Raw genomic sequence first — 26817 nt, 5'->3', positions numbered from 1 at the left:
CCCATCAACACTGGCTAACAGAAGGCAGGACAGAAGTCATGAATGACCCCAACAAGGGCCAAACACCATCTTGCTACAGGCCAATAACCTGCCTGTCCACAACATGGAAGCTCCTGCTAGCCACCAAGCTGAAAGAGCATATATGCAAGTACATGAGCACCAGAGGCTCATAACACCACCTACCAACAGACAGAGCTGTCCACCAGGATTCCAAGGCCAGACAGAACAAACTAAGAGTTTTGTGGACAGAATACAAGCATGCATATGATACAATGTTACACACCTGGATATCTGAATGCATTACTCTGTATAAAGTCAATAAGACCTTAAGGGCCTTCATCCAGAACACATTGGAGCACTTGAAGACAGCACTAGAAGCTAAGTCATGACAATTGCTCATTGTAAAGTGTAGTATATATCAAAAAGATGCACTGTTCGCTCTGCTGTTCTGCATAAGCCTGAATCCTCTCAGCCAGATCATTAATAAGAATGGATTTGGGTACGGATTCAGGAGAAAAACTGCCATCAGCTTCCTCCTGTATATGGTGACATGTAGCTGTATGCCACTGACTCACTGATGCACATGACCAGGATCTACAGCAAGAATACTGGAATATCATTTGCATGGAGAATTGTAGTCTGCTAATATAATTAAGGAAATTAAACATCTACAAGGCCAAATAAGAGAGTTACAAAAACCTATTGATTCTCCAATCAAATGGGAACCGTTAGGCAAAAACAAAAACATTCAACTACCTCCACAGGGTAATGCAGGTTCTCAAGAGTCAGTTGAATCGGAATAATAAGATCAAAGCTATAAAAACCTATGTCCTGCCAGTCATCAGATATCCAGTAGACACAATAACATGGCCAAAGTAAGCTGCTGAAATCAAGACCAGAAAACTCCTCACAATGAATGGGGCACTGCAAAGGCTGTAGACCAGCCATAAGAGGATGGGCATACAAAGTGGAATATCCATTGTCCAAAGTGAGGCACTAAACATCCACCAAGGATGAGCTGATGAGAGTGCCTCAGTCAGATGGGAGACAGGTTCACATAATAATGTGTTAAGAGATTGTGTATTTTGGCTGTCAGAGTGAAGGTGAGGTCTTGACATTGGTTGGCCGTGAGAGTGAATAATAGAATAATAATAGAATACTGACCTGCATTTCCCTACACACACACACACACACACACACACACACACACACACACACACACACACAACTGATTGTATTTGAATTAATATGTCTTCTTCTATGAAATCCTAACGTCCAATAGCTCGCCTTTTATTTCCTCATGCAACCCAGCGAAACGTGGAGCTGACCATGGTCCTGAAAAAGCGGGAAGCTTCTTTACACAGGCGCCTTTCACACCGCGCTGATAAAAATGTAGGCTACACGATGTTGATTGAATCCAAACGAACGATGGCGCTGTACAACTGACATTTTATTTGAACCACCCGATCTATGCGCAGTGGGCACACGAGAGATGCTTTTCTTTAAAGGGGAATCGCGGTTCGTTTGCTGTCGTCATGTGCGCGCCACAGCGATGGAACTTACTGTTTGTATTTTGGCTCTCCGAGAATTTCAACCGAATTTTGTGAAGAATTAATTTTACCGAAGAAATGACACCCAGCACACTTTTTGTGTCTCTCTATGGACTAGCAGCAGAATTTTCATTTTAACCGCCTGCCATTATTTACAGGTTCTCGAGAATTTATTTGCGCATCAGTGAACTCTTTCGAGAGCCAAACTTAGATATTCAACAATACGGCACCACACCAGACCCAGATAAAATCTTTAAATGAAATCATGCAATTCAAACACCGTTTAATGGGGTATTATCTGCTTGAAAATGCTTGCTTTTAACACCGACCGCATAACTATGGTGAGAAGATGTCTTCTGACGTTCAAGCCCTTCAGGTAAACAGAACTGATTTGTGTGTGTGTATCTATATCTATCTATCTATCTATCTATCTATCTATCTATCTATCTATCTATCTATCTATCTATCTATATATATATATATATATATATATATATATATATATATATATATATATATATATATATATCCCCCTAAGCCTTTTGAAAGCATTTTCTGAAGTTATAAAGTAAGTACTAAATGTGCTTAGTATTGTTTTCTAGCTCAGTAATCTACTTTTTCCGATGCTGCATGTCGCTATTTCTAAGCATGCCGTCATAAAAAGACAAACAGTCTATGGAACAAGGTGCGCGCAGAACACGAAAACATCCGCGACGCGGAGTTTTTATTTTTCTTCCTTCATGACCGATTGAGTGTTCTCAAAAACGTATGTTTACTAAAGGTTTCATAAGTCGTTTCACCTCGGCTAAAGCAACTTTTTAGGAAAAGCCTTAACCAAACTCCCTGAAAATGTTTTAACTACAGAGAACATATAAATTATGCCTTAGACGTAAGATTTGGACGTTTCCACGCAGGGACAGATAAAAAGAAAATGTAATGCCCAGGTTTAATGTGTTGCCTAAGTTCTGGCTAGAGCAGTAGAGTTGTGGTTTGCGGAACGTCACCGTACGCGCTTCTGCGCTCGATGAGAGAATGCTGGCGAGAGCGAGTCCGGTTTTATCGATATCACTTCGCTCACGCTCTGCCAGCAGCCGAAGGCGGTCCTCTAGCGGAGAGTGAATCTGAAGTAGCACGGCTAACGGGTACAGGGACAAAAACACCGGTAGCGTCGAAGTAACCGATGTCTTGGCACCTGTTCCTTATTTAGATGAGCTTAGCCCACCCATTTATGTTAAACCGTTTGCAGAGTGATACAAATATACGAATGTCACTTTACAGCACACCGTTATTGTTAGCTAAGCAGCATTTACAGATTCATGGCAAATACATTTAAAATGGCTATTTTAGAAATTAATACATAACCTCAGCTTGTTTTCGCCCGTAAATAGAGTTAATATTATTTCAGTCCCTCTGCATTCTTTGTTACGGAGTATTAATCAGTTTTACAATAATAGTAGGGAGTCCTTCGTTGAATGACCAGAAAACCAAAGAAAAATGGATTACGTTGAACAGATCGCAAGTTCACTTGAATTTTTGAAGCTTTAATAGTTGCTAGTTTTGTTAGCTATAGAAACCAGTCGACTTCAAACATCCTGCGGCAGTGCTGACAGTGGAATGTCGTATGTATCTGGACTGAGACAAAGTGCAGGAAATTTTTTGGACGGTGAATTGAAAGGAGGAATGTGTAACATTCTATGGGTTAATTTACTAGATCTGAAATGCATGAAATAACTATTAATTAATTATTATAATTATTATATTATTTAATATTTGGGCTGCCTTTTCTTACTTTTTGCATGTGCGCCACAAACATATTCACACTATTGTTTCTCTCTTTCCTTATGTGCAGGATTTTTGTGGCGGGGATTGGCTTTTTTAGCGTCTGCTTCTTGGTGACCTCTCTGGGGGGGCAGTTATCCCCGAAGCGACTCAGGGACTCTCCGTTCACCATCCACACAGAAGGTAGGCCAGGCTCTTACACAGCTAATATAACCAAAGGTGTCTTTCTATTTGGGCTCCAGCTGTGTTCAAATTCAGCATCAGGCTGATTATATAGAACAGAGTGGGTGGAGCAGGTTTGTGAAAGTGTGTGTGTGGTGTGGGGGTGTGGTCGGCTGTAGGGTGGTTCATGTTTGTGGCTGTGGGAGGGATTAATGTTTGTATCTGTGGGGAGGGGATCAGGTTTGTGGTAGTGTAGGGTTCATGTTTGTGATTGTGGAAGGGTTCAGGTTTTTGGTTGTGTTGAGATCAGTTTTGTGACTGTGGTGGGGATCATGTTTGTGGCTGTGGGCAGTTCAGGTTTGTGGCTGTGGGGGGTTCATGTTTGTGACTGTGGGCAGTTCAGGTTTGTGACTGAGGGGATCATGTTTATGTCTGTGGAAAATCATGTTTGTGGCTATGGGAAGGTTCTTGTTTGTGACTGTGGGTGGGGGATCAGGTTTGTTACTGTGGAGGGTTCAATGAGTTGCTACATTTTGTGTTGTTTAAATGGGGTCAGAACAATGTGAAATAAATCTATAACTGTAGAACATAAAATGCTCACACACACACACACACACACACACGCGCGTGCGCACACACGCACGCACATATACACATACAGACACACACATTCTTTAGCAGTGTGGTTTATACTGGGAAGACCGTTGTGCATGGTTAGTTTGTGAGCTCATGTCACTTTTATCACTGCTCTCTAAAGCACACTTCCTGCAAGAATAAATGATATCTTGTAGATATCTTGTAATAGTCTAGGGTGATATCTCGCAGCCTACAGTAATAGACTACAGGGATATCTTTAGATATATACATAATATTTCACAGACTATATAGATATCTTATATCTCGGAGTCTACATTAATGTCCTATAGACTACAGTAATATTGATTATAGTAATAGCTTGTAAACTACATTATTATCTCATAGATATCAATGATATATTGCAGCTGTGATGAGGAGGTTGAGCAGGATGCAGAGACGAGTTTGTAGGACAAACACATACGTTTATTTAGACATGTCAGCACAAGCATAGCATGCAGGCTATTGGGTTCAAACAACGACCCACACAGACTCAAACACAAGACTTAAACACGCACGCTAACGCAACACAATGAGGAGCAGGTGTGAAACAAGGAGGTCATAGCAATACAGACGAATGCACACACACACACACACACACACACACACACACACACACACACACACACACACACACACACAGGGAGATGTTTGGGAGCCCATCCCCAACAGGTGCGTCAGCCTATCAGGCCACGGCCCCTGAAAGCCCACCGAATGGTGAGGCTGGGGAACCAAGTGGCCTGACATGGGCCAGTGCGAGCAGGACAGACGGGAGGGAGACAGGGACCAGGACGAGAACAGACACAGGGACGGACACACTGACGGGCATGGTCACAGACATAAAGGGGGACAAAACAACCGGTGCAGTGACCGAGACAGGGATAAGTATGGTGATCGGGATGGGTACAAGAACATGACTACATAAAGCACTACTAAACAGTCCAGGGAAGGTAGCCGGAGTCCCAGCCAGTCTTCCACGTGATGGCTGGGTTGGAGTCCGCCCGGCTGGCTTGTTTGGCGACAGCTGCTCTGTCTTTGGCACGCATGCATCTGGAGGCGCTCCAGCTGATTGGGCCGTGTCAGGGGTGGGCACAGGTGACGCCACCTTCTTGTCCTTACGAGGCTTCGGAGTCGGTGCCTGAGTTCTGGGGCTGTGAGCCTTCATGGGGGGAGTGTCCTCATCGGAAGAAGACGCCTCCCTGCAAGCCCATTGGGCAGCCTACTTATTCTGGGTCGGCACCTCCTGGCCTAGCCTTAGGTGGTACCTTAGGCACCAGAGGCTCTTCGCTCTCAGAATTTGCCAATATGGTGTCCCTCTCCGAGAGAGAATCCCTATGGATGGCCTCCTCCACCTCCACCACTAGATTCTCCACCTGATGGATAGTGGAGTCTAATCGGAAGCTGACATTGGTACATTCCGATCAGAGTCTGATGTCCGTATAGCCCCCACTTTGTCAAACTCCCCATAGCTCTCCCGGTAGTCCTAGTAGAGACCTCATGGAGTCTGGACCTGGATACTGGTCCCCCTTTTCTACTTTTCCACTCTCACCTGTGGTCGCGGTATCGAGAGTGTCCAGGTATATGGAGGGTTTCCCCATAAGGGCTGGGGAGGAACGGTTTTGGGCCTTCTTCCCCTTCTTGCTTTTCTTGCTTCTCTTTCCTGGCATCCTTTGACAGTTGATGTTTCTGTGATGAGGAGGCTGAGCAGGATGCGGGGACGAGTTTATAGTACAAACACATACGTTTATTTAGACACATCAGCACAAGCTTAGCACGCAGGCTATTGGTTTCAAACATTGACCCACACAGACTCAAACACAAGACTTATATACATGCATGCTAACACAACACAATGAGGAGCAGGTGTGAAACAAGGAGGGTGTAGCCATACAGACGAACGCACACACATGTACACACACACACAGGGAGACGTTTGGGGGGAAGGGCTGTATCGTGACAGCAGCCTACACTGATATTCTATATCCTACAGGAATTAAAGGTTTTCTGGGCAGAAAGCTGACTCTAGGCCTGTGAGATAATGACATAAAATCTTGCAGCTTTTGCTTTCTTTGTGGCTTAGAGACCACAGCCAGCAGCAGTAAACGGTGACCTCATATGTAGGATACACACATCAGCTCTGTAGAATGGTAAAAATCCACAGCAAGCAGGATCCATCTGTGTATACTCCTGAGCCTGGCTTAGATCACTAAGTGATAAATAATCTTGGTTTAATATCACCAAATGCTGCAGACAAGGAGAAAGAGAGAGAGTAGCGAGAAAGAAAGGGAAGGAGAGAAAGGGGTGAGAGAGAGAAAGAAGCTGGCTAATTAAAGACTTGATCCCACCCCTCTTGGGAAAGCAGCTGGTTCTCGCTCATTAAATGCTGCCCAGCTGCCAGACACAGGAGTCTTCCTCCCCCTACTGCTCTACTACTCAGTGCCTCTATCCCTCCACCCCTCCATCATCCCTTCCCCCTATCCCTCTACCCTCACCACTCCATTTCTCCATTCCTCCACCCCTCTGTCTGTGCATCCCTCCACCCATCCATTTTATCCCTCCACCATCTCCATCTCTATATTTCTCTACCCTTCCATGCCTCTATCCATTCATTCCTCCACAGCTCCACTATGCAATCCCTCTAGCCCTCCACTCCAACCCTCCACCATTCCACCACTCCAACTCTCTATTCTTCTACCACTCTGTCCGTCCATCTCTCCACCACTCTGTCCCTCTATCCTCAACCCCTCCACCACTCCATCTCTTTCCCTCCACCCCTCCATCTCTCTATCCCTCAATTAATCCATAGCCCCACCACTCCATCCCTCTATCCCTCCACCCCTCCACCACTCCATTTCTCCATCCCTCCATCTCTCCACCCCACCCTCCATCCATCCTGCCCTCCAATCCACTACCCCTCCCTCCATCCCTGCATCTCTCCATCCCTCCCTCCAACTCTCCCCTCCATTCCTCCATCTCTCCAGCCCTCCAGCCCTCTTCCCCTCTTACTTCTCTTTTTCTTTGCTATACTGAACTGTGCAAATTCTTCCATTTCTCTCTCTAACTCTGTGCATTGAGAAGGAAGTAAGCAGTGATGTGTGTGTGTGTGTGTGTGTGTGTGTGTGTGTGTGTGTGTGTGTGTGTGTGTGTGTGTGTGTGTGTGTGTGTGTGTGTGTGTGGTAGTAGAGTATTAACCATCAGTAGTCTGACCTACATCTCTGAATGTGCAGTCTTCTGCCTCACTGCTGTGCTGACCTGGTAAGAACTTACCTTAGCTTTTACCCACCACTCTCAGGAGCTCCCAATTTCCCCTCATTTAAAACACCTTCACTAATAACAAACCTCTATCACAAGCTGGAGGTCAAAATCAAGGTTTTATATCTTCTGCTAGTGGCCAGTCAGGAAGGCTGTTAGTGGTGAGGTTAATTGATTCTGATGTGAAAGCAGTGAATGAGGTCCTCTGCTTCCCAGCTTTTAGATGACATGTTTGTGCATGTGAACATTTAAAGTCACAGCCAGACTCACAAGATGTTCCTCCAGCACAATGGCTTGGCCTGCCTTAATGGCGTCTCATTGATGTGTGATGTCTGGAAAGACAACGCTGTAGCAGTGTGAAAATGGATTTGTGGGACATCTGCATTTTCCAATCTGATGAGTAAGATTAGCAAGCAAATATTTCTCCTCAGGTCCTGCCAGAAATGCATGCTGATCTCCAAGCGGTAGACCTTCAGAGTGACATTTAGCTTGGATTCATGGCAATTACAGTTTTAGTTCTTGCAGCACATCATCATAATTACTTTCAAACATTAGTGATTGTCAGGTTTTGCCCATATGACAGTCTAATTGACGTTTTTGCAGTCCCAGATTTGTTGTCCACATGTCCGTATTCTCAGGCAACAGCATTTTAGATGTGCCTTAAATCTGATATGTTGGTAGCTGGATTAGTTCAGAAGGTTTGTGTTGCTCCAGCATATATGTAATAGCCACAGAAATCTTAATCAGACCCTAAAAGACTGTTATTCAGACCTCTCAGCTCTTGAGGGTAGTGTATCAACCCCCAAACTATGACCTTAATCAGATCAAGAAATTAATGGGATAGAGTAAAAATGAAACTGACCGTTGGAGATTACAGAGCATGTCACAGATTCTCTGCCCCTGTCTAATCCAGTCCTACCTGGAGCCTTCTGGCTCTGCCCTGGCTATGCCCCCGATCGACGCTTCCATTTGCACCTTGTATTATGTCCTTCCTGTTTGCCCTTGCTGTGTTATTGTTAGCAGTCTTCCCTGTTTCCTTGTGTTTCCTGTATCTTCTGAGTTCCTTATTAGTGTGGTTGTGTTGTTAACTGTTTGTGATCTTGACCTTAGGGTGGGCTTGACCTGTGATTAAGTGTGGGCCTCGAGCTCTGCTATGGGTTATGACCATATGTGCTGGAAATGCCACAAGTAATTGCACAACAGCCTAACAGTTTTGTGTCTGAAGCACTGAGAGATATTTATATTTCATAATATTGCCTCCAATATTCCACAATATTCCCTGCACAATATTCCCTCCAAACAAATGTTCTGCTTGCCCAGTTGCTCATCTACTTTCTTTACCAGTGAATCCAGTAAAGGCCAAGTGACTGAGCTGTGGGTGAACTGTTCAGACTGAGCTTAAATTTACATTTATGCATTTGGCAAACAGTCTTATCCAGAGCGACTTACAATTTCAGTCTTGTAATGGAGGTGGGCAAATGTAGCATGGTGCACTATACCAGCAAGAACTGCATTGGGCAAGACAGCTGTTGTAGCTGGGACTGAGCTGTGGGTGATTGTTGTTTTGGCACTGAGCTGTGGGTGACTGCTGCTGTTGGCACTGAGCTGTGGGTGACTGCTGCTGTTGGCACTGAGCTGTGGGCGACTGTTGCTGTTGGCACTGAGCTGTGGCTGACTGCTGCTGCTGTTGGCATTGAGCTGTGGCTGACTGCTGCTGTTGGCACTGAGTTGTGGTTGACTGCTGCTGTTGGCACTGAGCTGTATGGGACTGTTGCTTTTGAGACTGAGCTGTGGGTGACTTGTTGGCACTGAGCTGTGGGTGACTGTTGCTGTTGAGACTGAGCTGTGTGGGACTGTTGCTGTTAAGACGGAGCTGTGTGGGACTGTTGCTGTTGAGACTGAGCTGTGGGTGACTTGCTGGCACTGAGCTGTGGGTGACTTCTGCTTCATTTCATTAAAGTTGCATTAGTCTTTCTCCTGAGACTCCACTGGAGTTTCTTGGTGGTGACATTTCAGAATCAGGTTTCCTCAGGCTGAAACACAATTCAGCACTGGCATGGCCGTGTGGCAGATGAGCCACATGCTCATCAAAGGTGGATGTGCCATTATGACATTATACAGGCTCAAAATCTAATACGTGGGGACCTGGAGATACATTATCACCTGCACTGTGCAGTGGGCTATGACATAGTGCCTCATTCTTTAATGAGCAGGTGACAGCCCCAGCAGAGGTCTTTGTGTGTGTGTGTGTGTGTGTGTGTGTGTGTGTGTGTGTGTGTGTGTGTGTGTGTGTGTGTGTGAGACAGAGCTTATTGGGGCAAATCATCAAAGCATCATCAGAACAAACATCATGCTCTGAGAAGCTGTGATATAAATGACAAAGTATCCCCTAAAAATGCCAGGATTCTCTTTTTGTACTGTGCATATCACATTTGTGCATGTTTGTACTGATTAGAGTTGTGCTGATTAGAGTGCAGCCTGAATGTGACTGAGCAGCAAAGAGCCTTGCTGAGCTGAACACCTGATGCTGGCCTTGGGGTGTTTGTGGATCTACAGGTCTGGTGGTTTCAATCTGTTTCATAACACTTTGTACTGATGCCTTAAAACCAAGAGATCTAAAAATTTTCATAGATCAAACAACATGATCTACAGGGCCAAACTCTCCTGTGACAGCACAGGGCAATAGTGAGGCTCTACAGGGAAAGCAGTGGTTACTATTGGTGGATGCTTTAAGGGTAAGGTCCCCTTCAGCATTATTTCAGCAACAGAACAGATTTTGCATAGAAAGCTGACCATGTAGATGTGTGTATATATATGTGCTGATGGTAAACTGCGCTAAACAAGAGGCAACATGTGGGTATTCAGCAGATCAGAGATACCGAGTGAGGCCCTCAAGCCTTAAATAGCTGCAGATTCACGGCTGAATGCCAGTGGAGTTTTGTACTGGGGTTCTTGTGTGTCTGTAGTCTGTGTTTCACTGCTTTTGGGAAACAGAGCAGTGATATTGTTGAATTGGAAACCAGGCGAGCAGACACAGCCTAGACACTCTGTGGTGCCAAAGTGATTTCCCCATTTTGTGAAAGCATTACTTTATCCTAGCCATTCACATAGGCATGACTCAAAAACAATGGACAATCATTAGAAAGCATAGGACTGGGTCAGCCATTTTCTGGAGAGACAGTTCCCCACAATCTGAATCCAATCCACTCAATTCGATTCCATGTGGCACCTACGATGTCCCATCTGTCTTTATGGAAAACATATTACCTGAAATATTCCATACACAACGGCTGTATTTTACTGCCTGTGTTGTGTGTGATTACAGCAACAGAAATGGCCTGGGCAGCTTGAAAATTAGCCATATAGAAACATTCACAGTGACGAGCTCCTCGCTGGTCTATAGTGGTGCACTGATTTCAGGGGATTTTCAGGGGTAGGGGCTCGCAGTCTTACATGGTTAAGATCATTTGTAAAATCTGGAGCACATCAAATGTTGGGATCAGACACCATCGATGCCGAGCAGATCAGTAACCGGTCCCCTCTATACCAGAAAACACCTCATCCTCAAATCACCTGAGGGAAACAGCAGAGGAATCTTCCATTCATCATCCATTCAATATGCACAGTAAGCCTCACATGGATGTAGATGATCTGGAGTTGATGTGGAGTTGGTTTGCAGCTATAGATGCTGGAGGACAATTAAAATGCCCATGACAGGACATTGAGTGGCACTGTGTGGGAGTTGTACCACACTGGTCTCTTAGGCCCGTGTAATATCTGTGTTGCGCTGGGGCACATTTAATTTGGTTTCATACTCCAAAGAGGGATTTGTTAAATACATATTTATGGATCAAACCATGGAGATTTCAGCAAACAGAGAGCAGAGGCACACAAATACACACTCTTCCTTTTTGCCCCCACCCTCTCTCTCCTTCTTGCACCCTTCCTTCTCTCTCTCTCACATATACACACAATATTGATTGTTATTGTGCATTGTACTACTTTATATGTGTGTGCATGTGAGAGTGTGACAGTTTGAGTCATCTTCATCCATCCATCCATCCATCCATCCATTCATCCATTCATCCATTCATCCATCCATCCATCCATCCATACATCCATCCATCCATACATCCATCCATCTGTCTATCCATCTATGCATCTCTCGATGAGATTGTACAGCTGTTGGAGGAGTGATGAAACATCTTTCGTTCACTCCTACCTCTCCCCAGCTCTGCTTCCCTTTGTCTTTACCATCATAGTGTACTCCATTGTCTCCCCCTGCGCTCCACTGCCTGTTTATTATTCATTCCGGTGTGGCTGAATTCCCTGTCCCCACATCCCTATCTGCGTTTTGTCCTCTGTGCTTGTGCACGCTAATCGTGGCAGGCTAGAAGCAGTCGCTCCGTTGCTCCGCTCTCTTCCCTGAGCCTCGGGAGCCGTGAGATGCAGAGGAGGCACAGAGGAGATGTGACGGACTTGCTGTGAGTGCAGAGGGGCAGCTTTGCCGCATGGCCCTGTATAACTCTGTGTTAATAGGTACCGGATAAGCCCAGAGAGCTGCCCAGGGGGCAGAGGTTGTGGTTAGGAGACAGTCACTACTGAACTATCAAAGTCAGCAGGGAGAGGCTCCCTGGAGTGGCTAAGGGCAGAAGTACTCATAAACAAAGTGGATGTGCTGTTTAATTTTACAGTAGCAAGAGGGAGAATGGAGGTTTAAGGTGCACTGAGGAGGTAGAAGAGAGATTTAAGGTGTACTGAGCAGGTAGAACAGAGATTTAAAGTGCATTAAGGAGATAGAAAGGAGACTAAACATGCGCTGATGAGGTAAGAGGGTGATTAAATGTGTACTAGTGAATGTGAATTAGTGAAGGTTTGGACTTCCTTTTACTTGTCTTCCCCATCTCACACTTACATCATCCTGTTCTCCACCATTACACACATTACATACTGCAACTATAACTTTACAGATTCATATTTATTCAATGCCCTTGTGCAGAGAAAGGAAATTGAACCTTTTTTTTATATACACACAGGAATTTTCTTTTAACAAAAGAAATGCTGAATTTGTGATGGTGTGTTCAGTATGCAACGCCCTTGCATAATCTGTTCAGCTTTATAGCATGTCAACATGTGCCACCTCAAACCATGTCGAGTACATCATTGGATACCTCTAAATGCTATTGTCACATGTAGCATTTAACATTTGAATGTTATAGACAATCACAATACAGCACTGTGGTGATTTGCTTGCCAGACCCCAAAAGACTAAATAGTGCACCATTACAAACCAGCTACTCAACTGCACCTCCCAGTTCCATAGAGGACTGTTATTGAACAATGATTTTGTTATGTGTTGGAATAGTGCCTGCACTGTTGACTGAAATGCAGAATACTGGATGCTATTTGAAAATATATAGTAAGGCATGGAACATTTCGTTTTATCACTTGTAAAGCAGAGTGGAATGCGGTACAGCTGAATGGATTACATTTCAAAGTGAAATGTATAGACTTTTGGTGTGTACACTTTCAGCATTTCATTCTTTAAAAGTACATTCACAAACGGTGCTTGTCAGCAACAAGATCAAGTGACATGAAACAAAATTATGAAGTTTATGTCACATGTGCATTGCATTTCTCACATTCTATCATAAAGACTGTATTTAAATGTGCCACAAATTTCCCTGCATTGCTAATCGCAGAATGCAGTCTCGCATATATTATTATAATTCTCATCATGCACTTCTCTGTTCATTTTATGCTAGTTGGGGCAGTGTTTCCTTATTTACACTACAGTAAAAACATGCCCAGTGCTCCTTTTTTTCCTGAGGTATAAATGAATATGAATGAATGACTCAGTACATGTTAATAAATATGAATGAATATGTATGAACATATTTCGGGCATACTTTTTGCACATGTCCCTGTATGTTTTCACTTTCTCACTGTCAGGTACCATCTTAGCAAAGCAAAGTTGTGGTGTGATTCTCATACTCAGCAACACAGTGTTTCAGATCAATCGTCTCCCTCAAGCATGCAAACACACACACACACACACACACACACACACACACACACACAAACAAACAAACAAACAAACAAACAAACAAACAAACAAACAAACGCATACGCAAATACACAGCAGCCTTCTCAGCACTGCATACACTGAATAGAGTTGACTGGATCAAAGTGAAAACCCTTTGGGCAATGAATCATTGGATCTAAGCCAACCCAACACTGTTTGTCAGAGAGGTTCAACCAGTGTGACATTTCTGAAGAAAATGTTGGATTTTCTATTTATTACTTTTTTGCCGTTGGAAATGTCATACATTTTTGTGATGTCACATATGCTATATAACTGTGAACAGTTTTAGATTTTGAAAAAAAAAGGTGTACTTCAATTTCAAAATTTCCAGTTTCCAAGTTTGAGCAAATTTCTTTTTTACCTGTTAGGTGTACCTACCCAATAGAGTGATGTTTGTTAGGTGCACATATTCAGTAGTGTGTTGTGTTTAGGTGCACCTATTCAGTAGCATGATGTCATTTAGGTGCACCTATCCAGTAGTGTGTTGTCTTTTAGATGCACATATCCAATAGTGTGTTGTCTATGGCCTTCAGTAGAGCATGGCTACACCTGGGCCTGCACTCTACACACTCATCTATGCTGGATTAGTTGTGCAGTACTGGGGTACCATTCACTGACACGACATGCATTATCATGCTGCAAGCATCCAATGAATTGTGGACAAACTGCAGCTAAGGGGTGAACTTTGTCAGTAACAGTGTTCTAGCCAGCTTCTGTGCACAGAATGGTCGGTGTTTACCTTTTGTTCTGCTCTCAGTAAACCACAGGAACAGTTGTGAAGAGTGCAAGACGAGAGCCATGTGAGAGACACTTGAACTGATTGAACACATGCTGCAGTTATGTGACACATGATCTCTGTAACTTGCTTGAAGTTGGAGGGTATAGTAATAAATTGGCAAATCAGTGTAAATGGAATATAAGTGCCCTGCCTATGCAGAGGGCAGCAGTTATCTTTCATTCAGAACCTTTCTACTAAAGTAAATAAGACACAAAAACAAAACAGTCTTACATGTTTGCTGAATGAAATCAATGGCTAACACACACACACATGTACACACCCAGTTATAGTCAAACACTGTTGAAATGCATATCTGCATATTTCTTATTGACATTTGAATATGCATATTTAAGTGTCTTTCTGCATATTTATATAAAACTGCCTGGGCATTTTATCATTGACACACACACACACACACACACACACACACACACAAAATCACGTTCTCTGCCACATTTTCTATCAAATTTTCTACTCTACCCAGAAGCCGTACAGCTCTGAAAAGACATTTGAGTATGCACAGTCTATTATTAATGTGCCAGTCCACGTGTGTCAATCAGCAACAGAATTCTCTCTTACCATTCAGTAGCTTTCAGTCAGATGTGAAGTGTTTATCTCTCCAAGCTCACACCTTCTAGGACACAGTAAGCACAGAGCAGACCATTTGTTCTTGATGGACGAACGCAATTTGCATGAAGAGCTCAACTTTTTTAGCCCTCTTGGTTTTATTCCCGAGACCAAGATGGAGACAGGTACCAAGACAGTGGCTTTGTGCTCCTCTTACCAGGGTTTTTTTTTGTTATTAATACTGACTTTTATCATTACCAGTCAAGAAAACAGCGGGGGGATTTTCACTACAGCGGCCAAAAACTTTTACATATCGGTATGGACTGCACACAACACTATTTCAGTTCAAAAAGCAATCCTGCAGAAAATTAGACCACCGGGACTAACATGGATGTTGATTCCTGGTGGCGGGTGACACAGACGGCACAGTGTGAGGAAACGGAAATGGGGTAAGGGAGCTGGTAGGCAAGCCCAGCTAAGAGCTGCACCATACAAAAGCACTCTCTCTAGTGTTTCCTCAAGAATGCAAGATCACTCAACGACAAAATGGACGAGCTCAGACTGAGAATCGCCTCACAGAGAACTACAAAGGACTGCTGCCTTCTGATGTTGATGGAGACGTAGTTGTATCACAGCAAACAGGATGCAGCATCTGAGCTGGCAGGCCGCTCACTCCATTGTGTTGACAGAATATCAAACTCCAGTAGGAAATCAGGATTTTTTGTTTACATAAATGAAATGGTGCACGCTCGATACATTCTGCTCTCCAGACCTGGAATATGTAAGTCTTGAGTACAGACATTTTCATTAGTCCATGGAATATACTGTTTTTGTTGGCTGGGCAGCATACCTACGACCACAGATTAATGCTAAATTGGTGCTTGGACACATATATGACAACACTGCTAAACAACAGAACATAATGGATGCATACAAGGCCATACTCTGCACCCTGCTTTGGACAGTCAGATGACCTCTCTCTGTTTCTTGTTCCAACACAGAAATGCCTCTGTGGTTTCTATTCAGGAGTCCCTCAAATTCCTGGGCATTGCCATTTCTAGATTACTGAAGCAGGAAGGAAACACAGTCTCCATCTAGTCAAGTCAAACTGCAGTTCATAATCAGGGCAGTGGATAGGATCATTGGATGTAGTTTGCCAATACTTTGGGACATCTACAATAACAGGGTGATAAAGTGCACTTGCAAAATAACAGCTGACCCCTCTCATCCTGGAAATCACCTCTTCTAGCCACTCCCCTCTGGTGGAAGATTCAGGTCTATCAAAAAATAAACTACACATGTATCACTCTGTAAATGTTTTTTTTTTTTTTTTTTTTTTTTATAATAGCTTTTTTTAATACATATTCTTTGGCATGTATATGTATAGATATCCATATATGCAGATGCACATATATTCATACATCTCTTAACTCCCCAACTGTGGCTCTTTACTATTCTTATTATTTGACCTTTATTTGTTGCATTTTATATTCCCTGAGTTAAATACTTGTTATCTGTCTGTGTGCTTGTCAGGCCTGTTCAGTATGTTACATATATGTGTGCATTCACCAAGACATATTCCTTGTACAGGTAACATACTTGGCAAAATAAAAGTATGATTCTGATTCTGAAAGCTCTTGCTAACAGTGTTAAGCCAAGCAGCAGGACAGTTTAGTCAAAGGAGTCATCTCTCAACTCTGGGGCTCAACCAAGCAGAATGGAATATATTTGCCCAACAGACAGACCTGGAGGTGTGCACTTCATTTGTAGTCTCATACATTCAATGTTACTGTTGGCAAAAGGAGCCGAGCGTCCCCAAATGAGAAACCATGGATGAACCGTAAAGTCAAACAGCTGCTCAGGGCAACAGCTACAGCGTTTAAATCAAGAGTATTGTCTGTAGTGTCTGTAGCATCACCAGAGTGAACCTTAAGAGAGGTATCAGGTCTGCAAAAGACAACTATAAACTACTGATAGAGTGGGATTTCAACAATAACTCAAACTGATCACATGGAAAGCAGCTGGGCCTAATGTTGTACTGGGCATGTACTTCAGGCCTGTGCTGGGCCCGATCAAGATCAACACCAGTTGTCCTACCAGGCAAATAGATCAACTTAGGACACCAACTGTGTGGCTCTCAATACAACCCAAGATGTTGTCTACATCTTGCCATTTAATGCTGCCATACCAAACAAGCTGGCCAACAAACTACACACAAGGACTTCTTCCACACACAACTAGAGCCTGGTCTTCGGTATTCATGACTTAGAGACTGTCAAACTGGGCAAGCACACATCCTTCATCTCCGCCTTGATCACCGGTGTCCCGCAGGGCTTTGTATTGAGTCCCCTCTTTTATGCAATGTTCACACAATTGCCAACCCATCCACAACGCAAACAGTACTGTTAAGACTGTGGATGATACGACAGTCATCGGACTCATATAAGAACCACAACAAAGTCACATACAGGGAGTAGGTTCAGATCCCGCCAACATGGACCAACAATAACCTGGTCTTAAATACCAAAAACACCAAGATTATTGTGGACACACTTACACCCAGACTAGGATTTTTAAGGACACAGAATAGATTTCATTCCGTGCATGCACAAAGAGATTTGAAAACAGCCCTGTTGCCGCGTGTCATGCAACACTTCAGCAGCTAAGCTACTTCTCCCACTGACATGCAGCTCTTTCTGTCTATTTTTCTGTATGTTTCACACATTGTTTATCACAAATGAACAAGCCAAACACTGTCTATGACTGACAAACTTTAGTGGACATTGAAAAATTATGAAGGACTTAATATTCAGTCTATCATTCCCTCATCTCATACTGCCAGTGGTTACCACAGAGTGCTGAAATTGACCAAGGTCTCACCCCAGACAAGAAGATGCTGACAGGCATGATAACGTAGCAGAGATGGAGTAAGCAAGTGGTTGTTCAGGTTAGGCTAGCAAAGTTAATCAGGATTCCACTCCACAGCTTATTATTTACTAATGTCTGATCACTCAGCTTGGCGAACGGAGACTCAGCATCACAACAGGTCACCAAACCAGGAATAGTTGTATTTTTATTTTTTACTGAAAACTGACTTCATAGCAGCCTATCAGATTTGCTATTATGCTACAGGGGCTAACACTGCACCTCTTGGACCACATAGCTTCATAGCTCAAAACAAAAGGAGGTGTGTGTTGATGAACAACCAATGGTACCAACTTTGTTGTTGACCAGTTCAACTTTCCTGATTTGGATTTCATGATTGTAAGATGCCAGTCCTATTACCTTCCTCTGGAATTTACTGCGGTTATTGTCATGGCTATGTATATCCCTCCACAAAGCAATGCTAAGCTAGCACTAACAGTGCTAGCTAATACTATTAGCAAGCAACATCTTATCATGTGTAAGCAGCTTTCATCAACGTGGGGGAATTCAATCAATTTCTCAGATCAAGGTCCACCATCACATCTCCTGTCCGATAGGGGTCACATCTACAGAAATATCAAGGAGGCTATCGCCATTTGGTAAGAGTGACCATATAACTCTATTGATAAAGCCCACATACCAACATCTGCTGAAACATATTAAAGCCACAGTGAGAACTGTGAGTGTGTGACAACAGTGCTGCAAAAAAACTAAGAAACAAACACAGTACACAAATTGCAACCTACTTCAGCGCCAACTCGGATCCCTGAGTCATGTGGCAAGGATTCAAGCAATCACCGTCTACAAGAACAAAGTCAGTAACTTAACAACCATAGATTCCTCCCTACCTGCTGAACTGAACAGTTTCTACATTCACTTTGAGACCACTTCTCAGGCTTAACTAAGCACTTTGCCCCCTCCACAGAGGATCCTGCACTAATACAGCCTACAAATGACATAAGGAGAGCACTGATGAGAGTCTCAATTCAGAAAGCAGTGAGTCCACATCGGGTCCCAAAAGCATGTCTCAAACAGCTGGCTGCCCCCTTTTTGGACATCTTCAACCTTTCATTGGCGCAGTCCACCATTACTGCCTGCTTGAACACACCAACCATCATCCCAGTCCCAAAGAAATCCATCTCACACATGAATGATTACCACTCCACTTCTCTTACACCCATAATGATGAATTGCTTCATGAGGATGATTTTATTTCATATTAAAAGCAATCTTCCTAGCACCTTGGATCCCTATCAGTTTGCCTACTATGCAAATAGGTATACCTATTTGCAAACTGCAAACTGCCACAACCACCTTGGTGAACAGCTGTGTTGTAATGTTGTTTGTTGACTTTAGTGGTTCCTTCAATACCATCATCCCCTCCAGATTGGTCTCCAAACTAAGCCTCTTGGAATAAGTGACACATTATGGAACTGGATTATATATTTTTGCACCAGCAGACCACAGTTTGTTAGGATGACTGATCACACTTCCCTCTCCCTCACACTCAGTACAGGATGCCCAGAAATACACACAAAAAAACCCAGCTCCAACACTATCATCAAGTCTGCCGACAACACAATAATAACTGGCAACATCAACAATGGTGATGAGGGACTGTATACGGAGGAAGTGAATCTCTTTACAGAGTGCTGCGCCCCCAACAACCTCTCCCTCAATGTTAGTAAATCCAAGGTTTTCCTCAGCTGAGAATCACACATGACCACTCAACACTTTGTATATTGCCAGATGGCCAAACAACATCTCTGCTTCCTCTGAAGGCTGAGGAGAGTCATCCTGCCACAACAGCTCCTCTGCAACTTCTACAGATCCACTGTGGAGAAACTCCCAGCAGGTTGCATCACTGTCTGGTATGGCAGCACAACTGCTCCTGAATGCAAGGCCCTGCAGAAGTTGGTGAAAACTGCCCACGACATCACCTAAAAAGCTCTTCGACCAATACAGGAGAGTTACAACAAGAGATATCTGAGGAAAGCCAGCAACATCTCCTCTGACTCCACACACCCCAGCTACTTCCTGTTTCAACTTCTGCCATCCAGGAAGAGGTACCAGAACCACAACCACCAGATTCAAGAACAGTTTATATGAGCTGTTAATTGATCAGACCAGTAACATCAACAAGAACATGAATGTACTCACTATGACCATCACAGATCTAAACCCTTACCTTTACGCTCCCAGTTTACCCAGCACATCCAGCTCATTAGCTAATGGACCTCTATGCACCTTGCACTTTAACTCTCTATATGCGAATTTTCAAGCTTATCTGCACTGTGCACTGGTAAATATAACATCTGTGATGCCATTTACAACAGTACAATAATTAGCACCCTGACCTGGCTACCTCAACATACTGTACACCCAACTTAAATACACTGAACTGTAAACACTCAAGGTCTGAATATCTATTGCCAGTCATGGTCTGCCCTTTTATTGACATAGTCCATCTCTACATTCTACACATATTCTGCATATTTTAGCTACACACCTACTGTCTTTGTGTTTTTGTCTGTTGTCTTTGTTCTACTGTTTTTCTTATCTGCTTCGTATAACTGCACTAGAGAAATAGCCCAACAGTGTTTTGTTATACTGTACAACCCTGTATTGGTATAATGACAATAAAGTTGAATTGAATTATCTTATCCTTGTCTTTTTTATTTATTATTAACAGAACATATCCTTATTCACAATTCATTACATTTTATATACGCAGGTCAGGACTGCAGTTCAGGATAATTTATAAAGCTGCATCTCAGTCCATTTGCAGTGCATTTGTTGTGTAATTGCCAGCAGACTAACAGCATGTACCAATCACACCCTGGTGGACCTGTAAAACATGACAGCAATAGCAAGTCTGCTGTATTTCTTGTCATTTCCTCGATTTAGCTCTATTTAACAGTCTAGAAACAAACACACCCACTCACACACACACACACACACACACACACACACAGCTGTTTGTGTTGGCATCCCCCCCCCCCCCCCCCCCATACATCCATGCCCAGTTGGCAGATATCGATTGTGTTGCATGGGTAGGTAATGAATTCACTTTATCAGTCAAAACACAACCCGCTGCTTAACAAATGAGATGTTTTCAGCTAATAAATACATCAGGATCCTCTGGCAGTACCCGCTAGCAGGATTAGCATAACCTCATTGCAGTGTTACAGTGGTGTGTCTTAGGTTCAAACCAACATTCAGCTGTTCTCTTGTGGCAAGAGTTGTATTAGACCTGTGACAGCCATCAAACTGCACAGAGGTGGACCTTTAGAGCCTGATGCTGGATATAAGGGGAACTGAAAGGGTACACCGGTTCATCCCTATAGAACAGACTATACTGGGTCATCTCTATGAAATAGATTACACTGGTTTATTCCTATGGAATATACTACACTGGTTCATCCCTGTGGAATAGCATTTAAAGGGTGATGAAACTCATCCGGACTGAGTTGGTCATTTTCTTTCAATAGTCCTACTGTAGCCAAGCATTTCAGTATGATTTTATGGTACAAGTGCTTAGCCAGGTAGAGTAACTGTGTATTTCTAAATCCCATTACAAGAGAATGCAAATGTGCTACTTTATACACTTTATCTCACCACATTGTAGTGTGGTAAACACTGATGCACTGCTGCATTCATGAAACACTGAAAGTGAATTCAAGTGTAATCTATTGACATGATGTGTTCAAATGCAATATGCATTGATTGGCACTGAAGTGCCACACAAATCTTCCAAAAGAAGGTCTTTATTTTCTGTCATTTTCTAAACTGCCCCTCCTGCTTGTGGTCAAGGTGTAAAACGGGGGTGGAAAGTGGTGCAAGAATTAAAATGGCACATCTGCTCCCAGCGGGCAGTGGAGAGATATCAGCATGTATAGACATCAGTTGCTCCCCCACAGGGTACAATACAAAGAGCTGTTTAAAAGGAATGTGTTCATAAAATCGACTTTGTAGCAGTCCACATAAAAGTAAGTAGTTAAAGAAGATTAGCTATAGTACATTAAATGGCCTTTTCATTAAAGCTGTAGGAATGGTTATTTTACACAGAGATGCATGGTATACAAAAGAGACTGAATTATAATGGAAATGTCCTTTCTGATTAATATCTCACGTGAATCAGCAAGCCATGTAGAGGGGCATGTTTACTTGCATTGCCTGCTCTCCTCTTCCGTGGGATTGATTAGATAATGAATGAGGGAAAACCAGGAGCCTTGTTCCAGCACTAAAACACCATAGAGCTGCAATCTGGTCACTGACAAACATGCTGTTAATACAAAGAACATGCAAATGACTATGCCAAACCATGCTTATTGATTAGCTGGTGTTTCTTCACTCAGATTTGTTTCAGTTCATTTACAATGAGTTTACAACAGTACTTTTGTATGGATGCTTCAAGTAATCTTGACAGGTAAAATTTTGTATATGTTAATTTATAACAGGACTAGTCCTAAAACTGTAACGTGTGGCGGCCCGAGTGCCGTAGGGCGAGGGGCAGGACGCACAGACTCCACCGACGGGGATGAACATTTATTAACATAAACGACACAACGGCACTCACACTTATCACAAACAAGGAACATGAAATGGTTAACATTAAACAAACATGATACACAAGAATACATCTAACAAACACATTACATTCAGACATTACGCCAACAATAACCAACACTCTTTACACTTTGACACCGGTTTATATACATTTAAACAAACGAGGTGCAGGTGTGGTTACAGACAAAACAGCCCTCCCACTGCACATGGTGGGCCAAACCACGTGACTCAGGGGAGGTGAGCGTTCCATGACAAAAACACACAATAGGTTATGCCTTGGTGTAATTTCAAGTTCCCAAAACTTTGCTGATTAAAAATCATCATTAGTTCCCCTTTTCCCTCAATCTAAATAAGAAGAATATATAAAAGGACATATATATATATATATATATATATATATATATATATATATATATATATATATATATATATATATATATATATATATAATTTTATTACTGCCTGTGGTGTTCAGGGACCCTTGATGGCCTATATGCTGAGGCTGGTGTTGTTTAATTGGCCCCAAGAAACACCTTCTCCAGCCAGCTTCAACCTGCCTTTCCTTAGCCCACAACAAATTGGAGCCAAGAGAGTGTTTTGAAAAACTGAGACTGCCACCTAATTTGTGTCACTTCTGGTTTTATGCGCTTTATATCCTGATCACCTTATGAATATTTTTAATTGGTTTCAAATGTTTAAGAATAATTGAGCATCACTGTACTAATGGTACATCAGCTGGCCTAAATATATGGTTAGAAAGAGCAACAGTAGGACTCCAGATAGAACTGTACTGTATGAGCTCTTTAGTGACATGAATTTTGATGCAGATATTTGTGACTTGTACAACAATGATTTTGTTACATGTCACATGTTAAATAATTAACTTAGGTAACTGATAAGAAACATTCACTCAAAAGTCCATTTGTGAGATCACATATAAATATTGGACGTGAAATGCCTGGCTTTAAATTGATGTTTCGTTTGATCCCAAAAGTGTTCAGTTGGGTGGAGGTCAGGGTTCTATGCAGGCCACTGGAGATCCTCCATACCAGACTTATCTATCCAGCTCATCATGGACCTCACTTTCTACACAGGGGCACAATAATGCTAGAACAGGAAAGAACCTTCCCCAAATTGTTACCACCAAATTGGAAGCATATAAGTGTCTAAAATGTCTTTGTATGCTGTAGCATTTTTATTACCCTTCACTGGAACCTAGGTCAAACACTGAAAAACCTTATTACTCCCAAAACCTATTATTCCAAATTCATCCATTAGACTGACAGATAGGGATGCAGGATTCATCATTCCAGAAAACATCTTTCATTGCATCTGATAATTAGAATTGCACATAATGATCTTAGGCTTATGCAATGTTGCTCAGCCATAGATATCCTTTTTAATTAAGCTCCCCAAGAACAGTTATGCTGATATTGCTTCCAAAAGCTTTACTGAAACTCTGTATTGTCTGATGCAACAGACAATATGTAGTTTTAACATGCCACTGAGTTTGTGTGATCCAGCGCTTCATGCCTGAGCTGTTGTTTCTCCTAAATATCCCATTTCACAATAAACGCACTTGCAGTTCACCAGGGCAGAAATTTCAGACTGAACAGAATTGAACATTTCAGGATGCTTTTATGGTACAAGTGGTTAGCCAGGTAGAGTAACTGTGGATTTCTAAATCGCATTACAGGAGAATGTAAATGTGCCACTTTAAACACTTTATCTCACCACATTGTAGTGTTGTAAACACTGATGCACTGCTGCCTTCATGAAACACTGAAATTGAATTCAAAAGTAATATCTATTCACATGTATTCAAATGCATATTCAAATAAAATGTACATTGATTGGGAGCTTGAAGTGGCACACAAATCTTCAAAAAGAAGGTCTTTATTTTCTGATGTCCTCCTGCTTGTGGTCAGGGTGTAAAATGGGGGTGCTGAGTGGTGCGAGAATTAAAATGAATTAACATCCCTTCATGGCTGGGCTGTTGTTTCTCCTAAATATACCATTTTACAATAAAAGCACTTACAGTTGCCCAGGGCAGAAATTTCATAGACTGACTTGCAGCAAACCAGACACCATATGACAGTGCCACATTTAAATTCACAGTGGTCTTGATTATGACCCATTCTATTGCCAGAGTGTGTGGTGTCATTGAAGATTGCATGGCTATGTATCTAATTTTGTTATGCAATGGGTGTTAGTGTGACACATAAACCTCAATAATTAGGAGCGGTGTGCACCTACTTTATGCCAAGGCATTGGCAACACCTTACTTCCCTACTATGAAATTAAACAAATTGCACATGCAATGTGATGAGAAAGGTGACATAACTATAAGGATAGTTTATATGAAGCAGGGAATTTTGCACAGCTACCCAAAAATAAGTCACAGGATAATTATAAGGATTGCCTCAATCTCTATGAGGATGGTCCTAAACACTTCTTCTGAGATGGCCGTAGGTGCTCTTGAGCTCAGCATCCCCTATGTGGAAATTAGTTTCTTTGTGGCAGCGCAGCTCTGCTGGTTTCCTGTGGCACTATGAATCTTCTGAGCACCATGAGCAATGCATCACTGTCAATTGCAGTTAGCACTTCTATGTGGACTGCTCTTATGGCTAAAACATTTGAACAGGAGACCCCATCTCTTCTCATTCTGTTATCTGATATTGACTAGGAACAGTCCAAAACAGTCCACTCTGGTTGAGTATAAGGTAGGCTTAAATAGCCTGAGGCAAGGGGGAGGAAGGTCAGCCATTTTCTAATAGGCTGGCTTGGACTTCCATCTATGGCACTCTAGGCATGTTTGTTGATGCTTCTCACAGTGGCATCTCTCAAAGTAGTTCTTAGCCTCTGAGAACCCACAATTTGTGGCAGAGTTCCGCAAAAACTCTTTCGGGGTTGCAAATGTGCTCATCGTGGTCTCAGCGGAGCAATTGTGTCATCAGGTGGCTGGGATCCAGTACAAGTGCTTGATGCCAAGTCCACCTACTTATTTGAGCTTGATGATTCTGTCAAACTCTGGGGATAGGCTAAGTAGTTGGCTGTTGGATGACACTTGTTTGCCAGCTTTGAGAAGTCTGTAGTCAATTTCAAAGCTCATGATATGAGTCAGCTGTAGGGTTCCCTTGTCGGCCCACTGCTCCATGACACTCCTGTGCAACTATCTTTATTAACCCCTCCCCCAACTGCATGGCTTGCTTCCCTCTGTCTCCAATAACGACAATGTTGCCGTACCACAAAAGGCAGCTAACCTTAGCTCAGCAATATCTTCAGGCTCCAAAGTATTCCCAGGGACGTGAAGAGGCCATTCCAATGGTGAGTGAAGGAGGAATTCTGGACCTTGACTCCATCAATTAGGCATAGTTAGGTCCATGGGGCATTTGCTGCATGTGGTCGGTGTCAATATACTGCCATGCTCTATGGTCTGTCAATACTCGAATCTCTGCTACTCTAGTTCCCATGAGCAATTTCTGACAGGATTGCAACCATTTAAGACTAGTGAAATCAGTTCACAAAGTGACTCCATGAATAGGTAAGGTGAGCTCTTTAGCCAGAAGCTTCACTTGCTGTGCACCAGTTAGGACAGCACAGAGTTCTATTGTTGGAATGGAGTGTTGCCTTTATGGAGCTGCATGTGACCTGATCAGTTGGAAAGTGAGGTGTATTTTCCCTCTCTTATCTTCTGAATGCAAGTACACATCCCTTCAATATCATCACTTATCACAACAGTGTGTGCTCTGAAGTGAAGGAGAACTCCTAAGAGTTTTCCTTGCTGTAGAGGTGTAGTTCTCCTTAGGAGTTCTTCCATGGGCAACACAGACTTCTTAGTGGTGTGAAAGAGGCGTGAGTCCTTCTTTTGTAACAGCAGAGTGGAGTTTCAAAGCACTCCATTCACACCTCTGGTAGTTTCTGCTTTAAGATGCTTCATCACTTCCTGCCCTGCCCAAGAACAGGTAGCTTGCTTCTTGCTGAGGTAAGGTAGGACATCAAGCTTCCAGAAACTCTCAACATCTCTCTTCAGTTCCATAAAGGGTGTCTAGGAGTCTGACTGGTCCTTCTAACACCCATCCTAGCTTGGTCTTTTTGGTAGCTAGACCTCCTGAGGACCCATACAGACTGGACATATTGGCTTGATAAGGTAAGTGTTATTGGCACTGATGCATAGTAAGGGGTGTATGTTCTCAAAGGCTTGAAGAAGTAGGCCTTTCAAGTTCTTGTACTGTACTGTACTTCTTCAGGAGGTCTGCAGGGTAAAAGTAGTTTATGAGGGCAAGGCATTTTGCTGTGAGGGCTACAGTGATCGGGTGGATCTTATCCTGGTCTCTAGGAGGCTCTGCTAGGTCACCTACAGTCTTATTTAGGTCAGATTCGACCTGATGACTGCTCTGACTTCAGCACTTGGCTGCCGATAGGTTGAGGTTGACCTGAGGAAGATCAGACATCACTATGGAGGTGTAGATCCACTGCTGTTGCTCACTACCTATAGCTCTGGCCAGTGGAAGGGT

At 42.9% G+C, this 26817-nt stretch overlaps 1 protein-coding gene across 2 annotated transcripts in view; it reads left to right on the top strand.

The window, feature by feature from the left end:
* Positions 1-1551: 1551 nt before the first annotated feature.
* mgat5b (alpha-1,6-mannosylglycoprotein 6-beta-N-acetylglucosaminyltransferase B) overlaps positions 1552-26817 on the top strand; it is a 66502-nt gene continuing 41236 nt past the window's right edge. For both annotated transcript variants that reach the window (XM_035528609.2, XM_035528608.2), the window contains exons 1-2: positions 1552-1926; positions 3400-3512. In XM_035528609.2, the coding sequence (XP_035384502.1) occupies positions 1859-1926; positions 3400-3512 (181 nt within the window). In that variant the 5' untranslated portion in view covers positions 1552-1858. The remainder of the gene's footprint in view (positions 1927-3399; positions 3513-26817) is intronic.

The sequence above is a fragment of the Electrophorus electricus genome, chromosome 3, assembly GCF_041902795.1.
Source record: "Electrophorus electricus isolate QZ-2024a chromosome 3, ASM4190279v1, whole genome shotgun sequence".
Taxonomy (NCBI): Eukaryota; Metazoa; Chordata; class Actinopteri; order Gymnotiformes; family Gymnotidae; genus Electrophorus; species Electrophorus electricus.
Note: the sequence above shows the minus strand (reverse complement) of the source record. Positions and strands in the feature narration are given on the sequence as shown.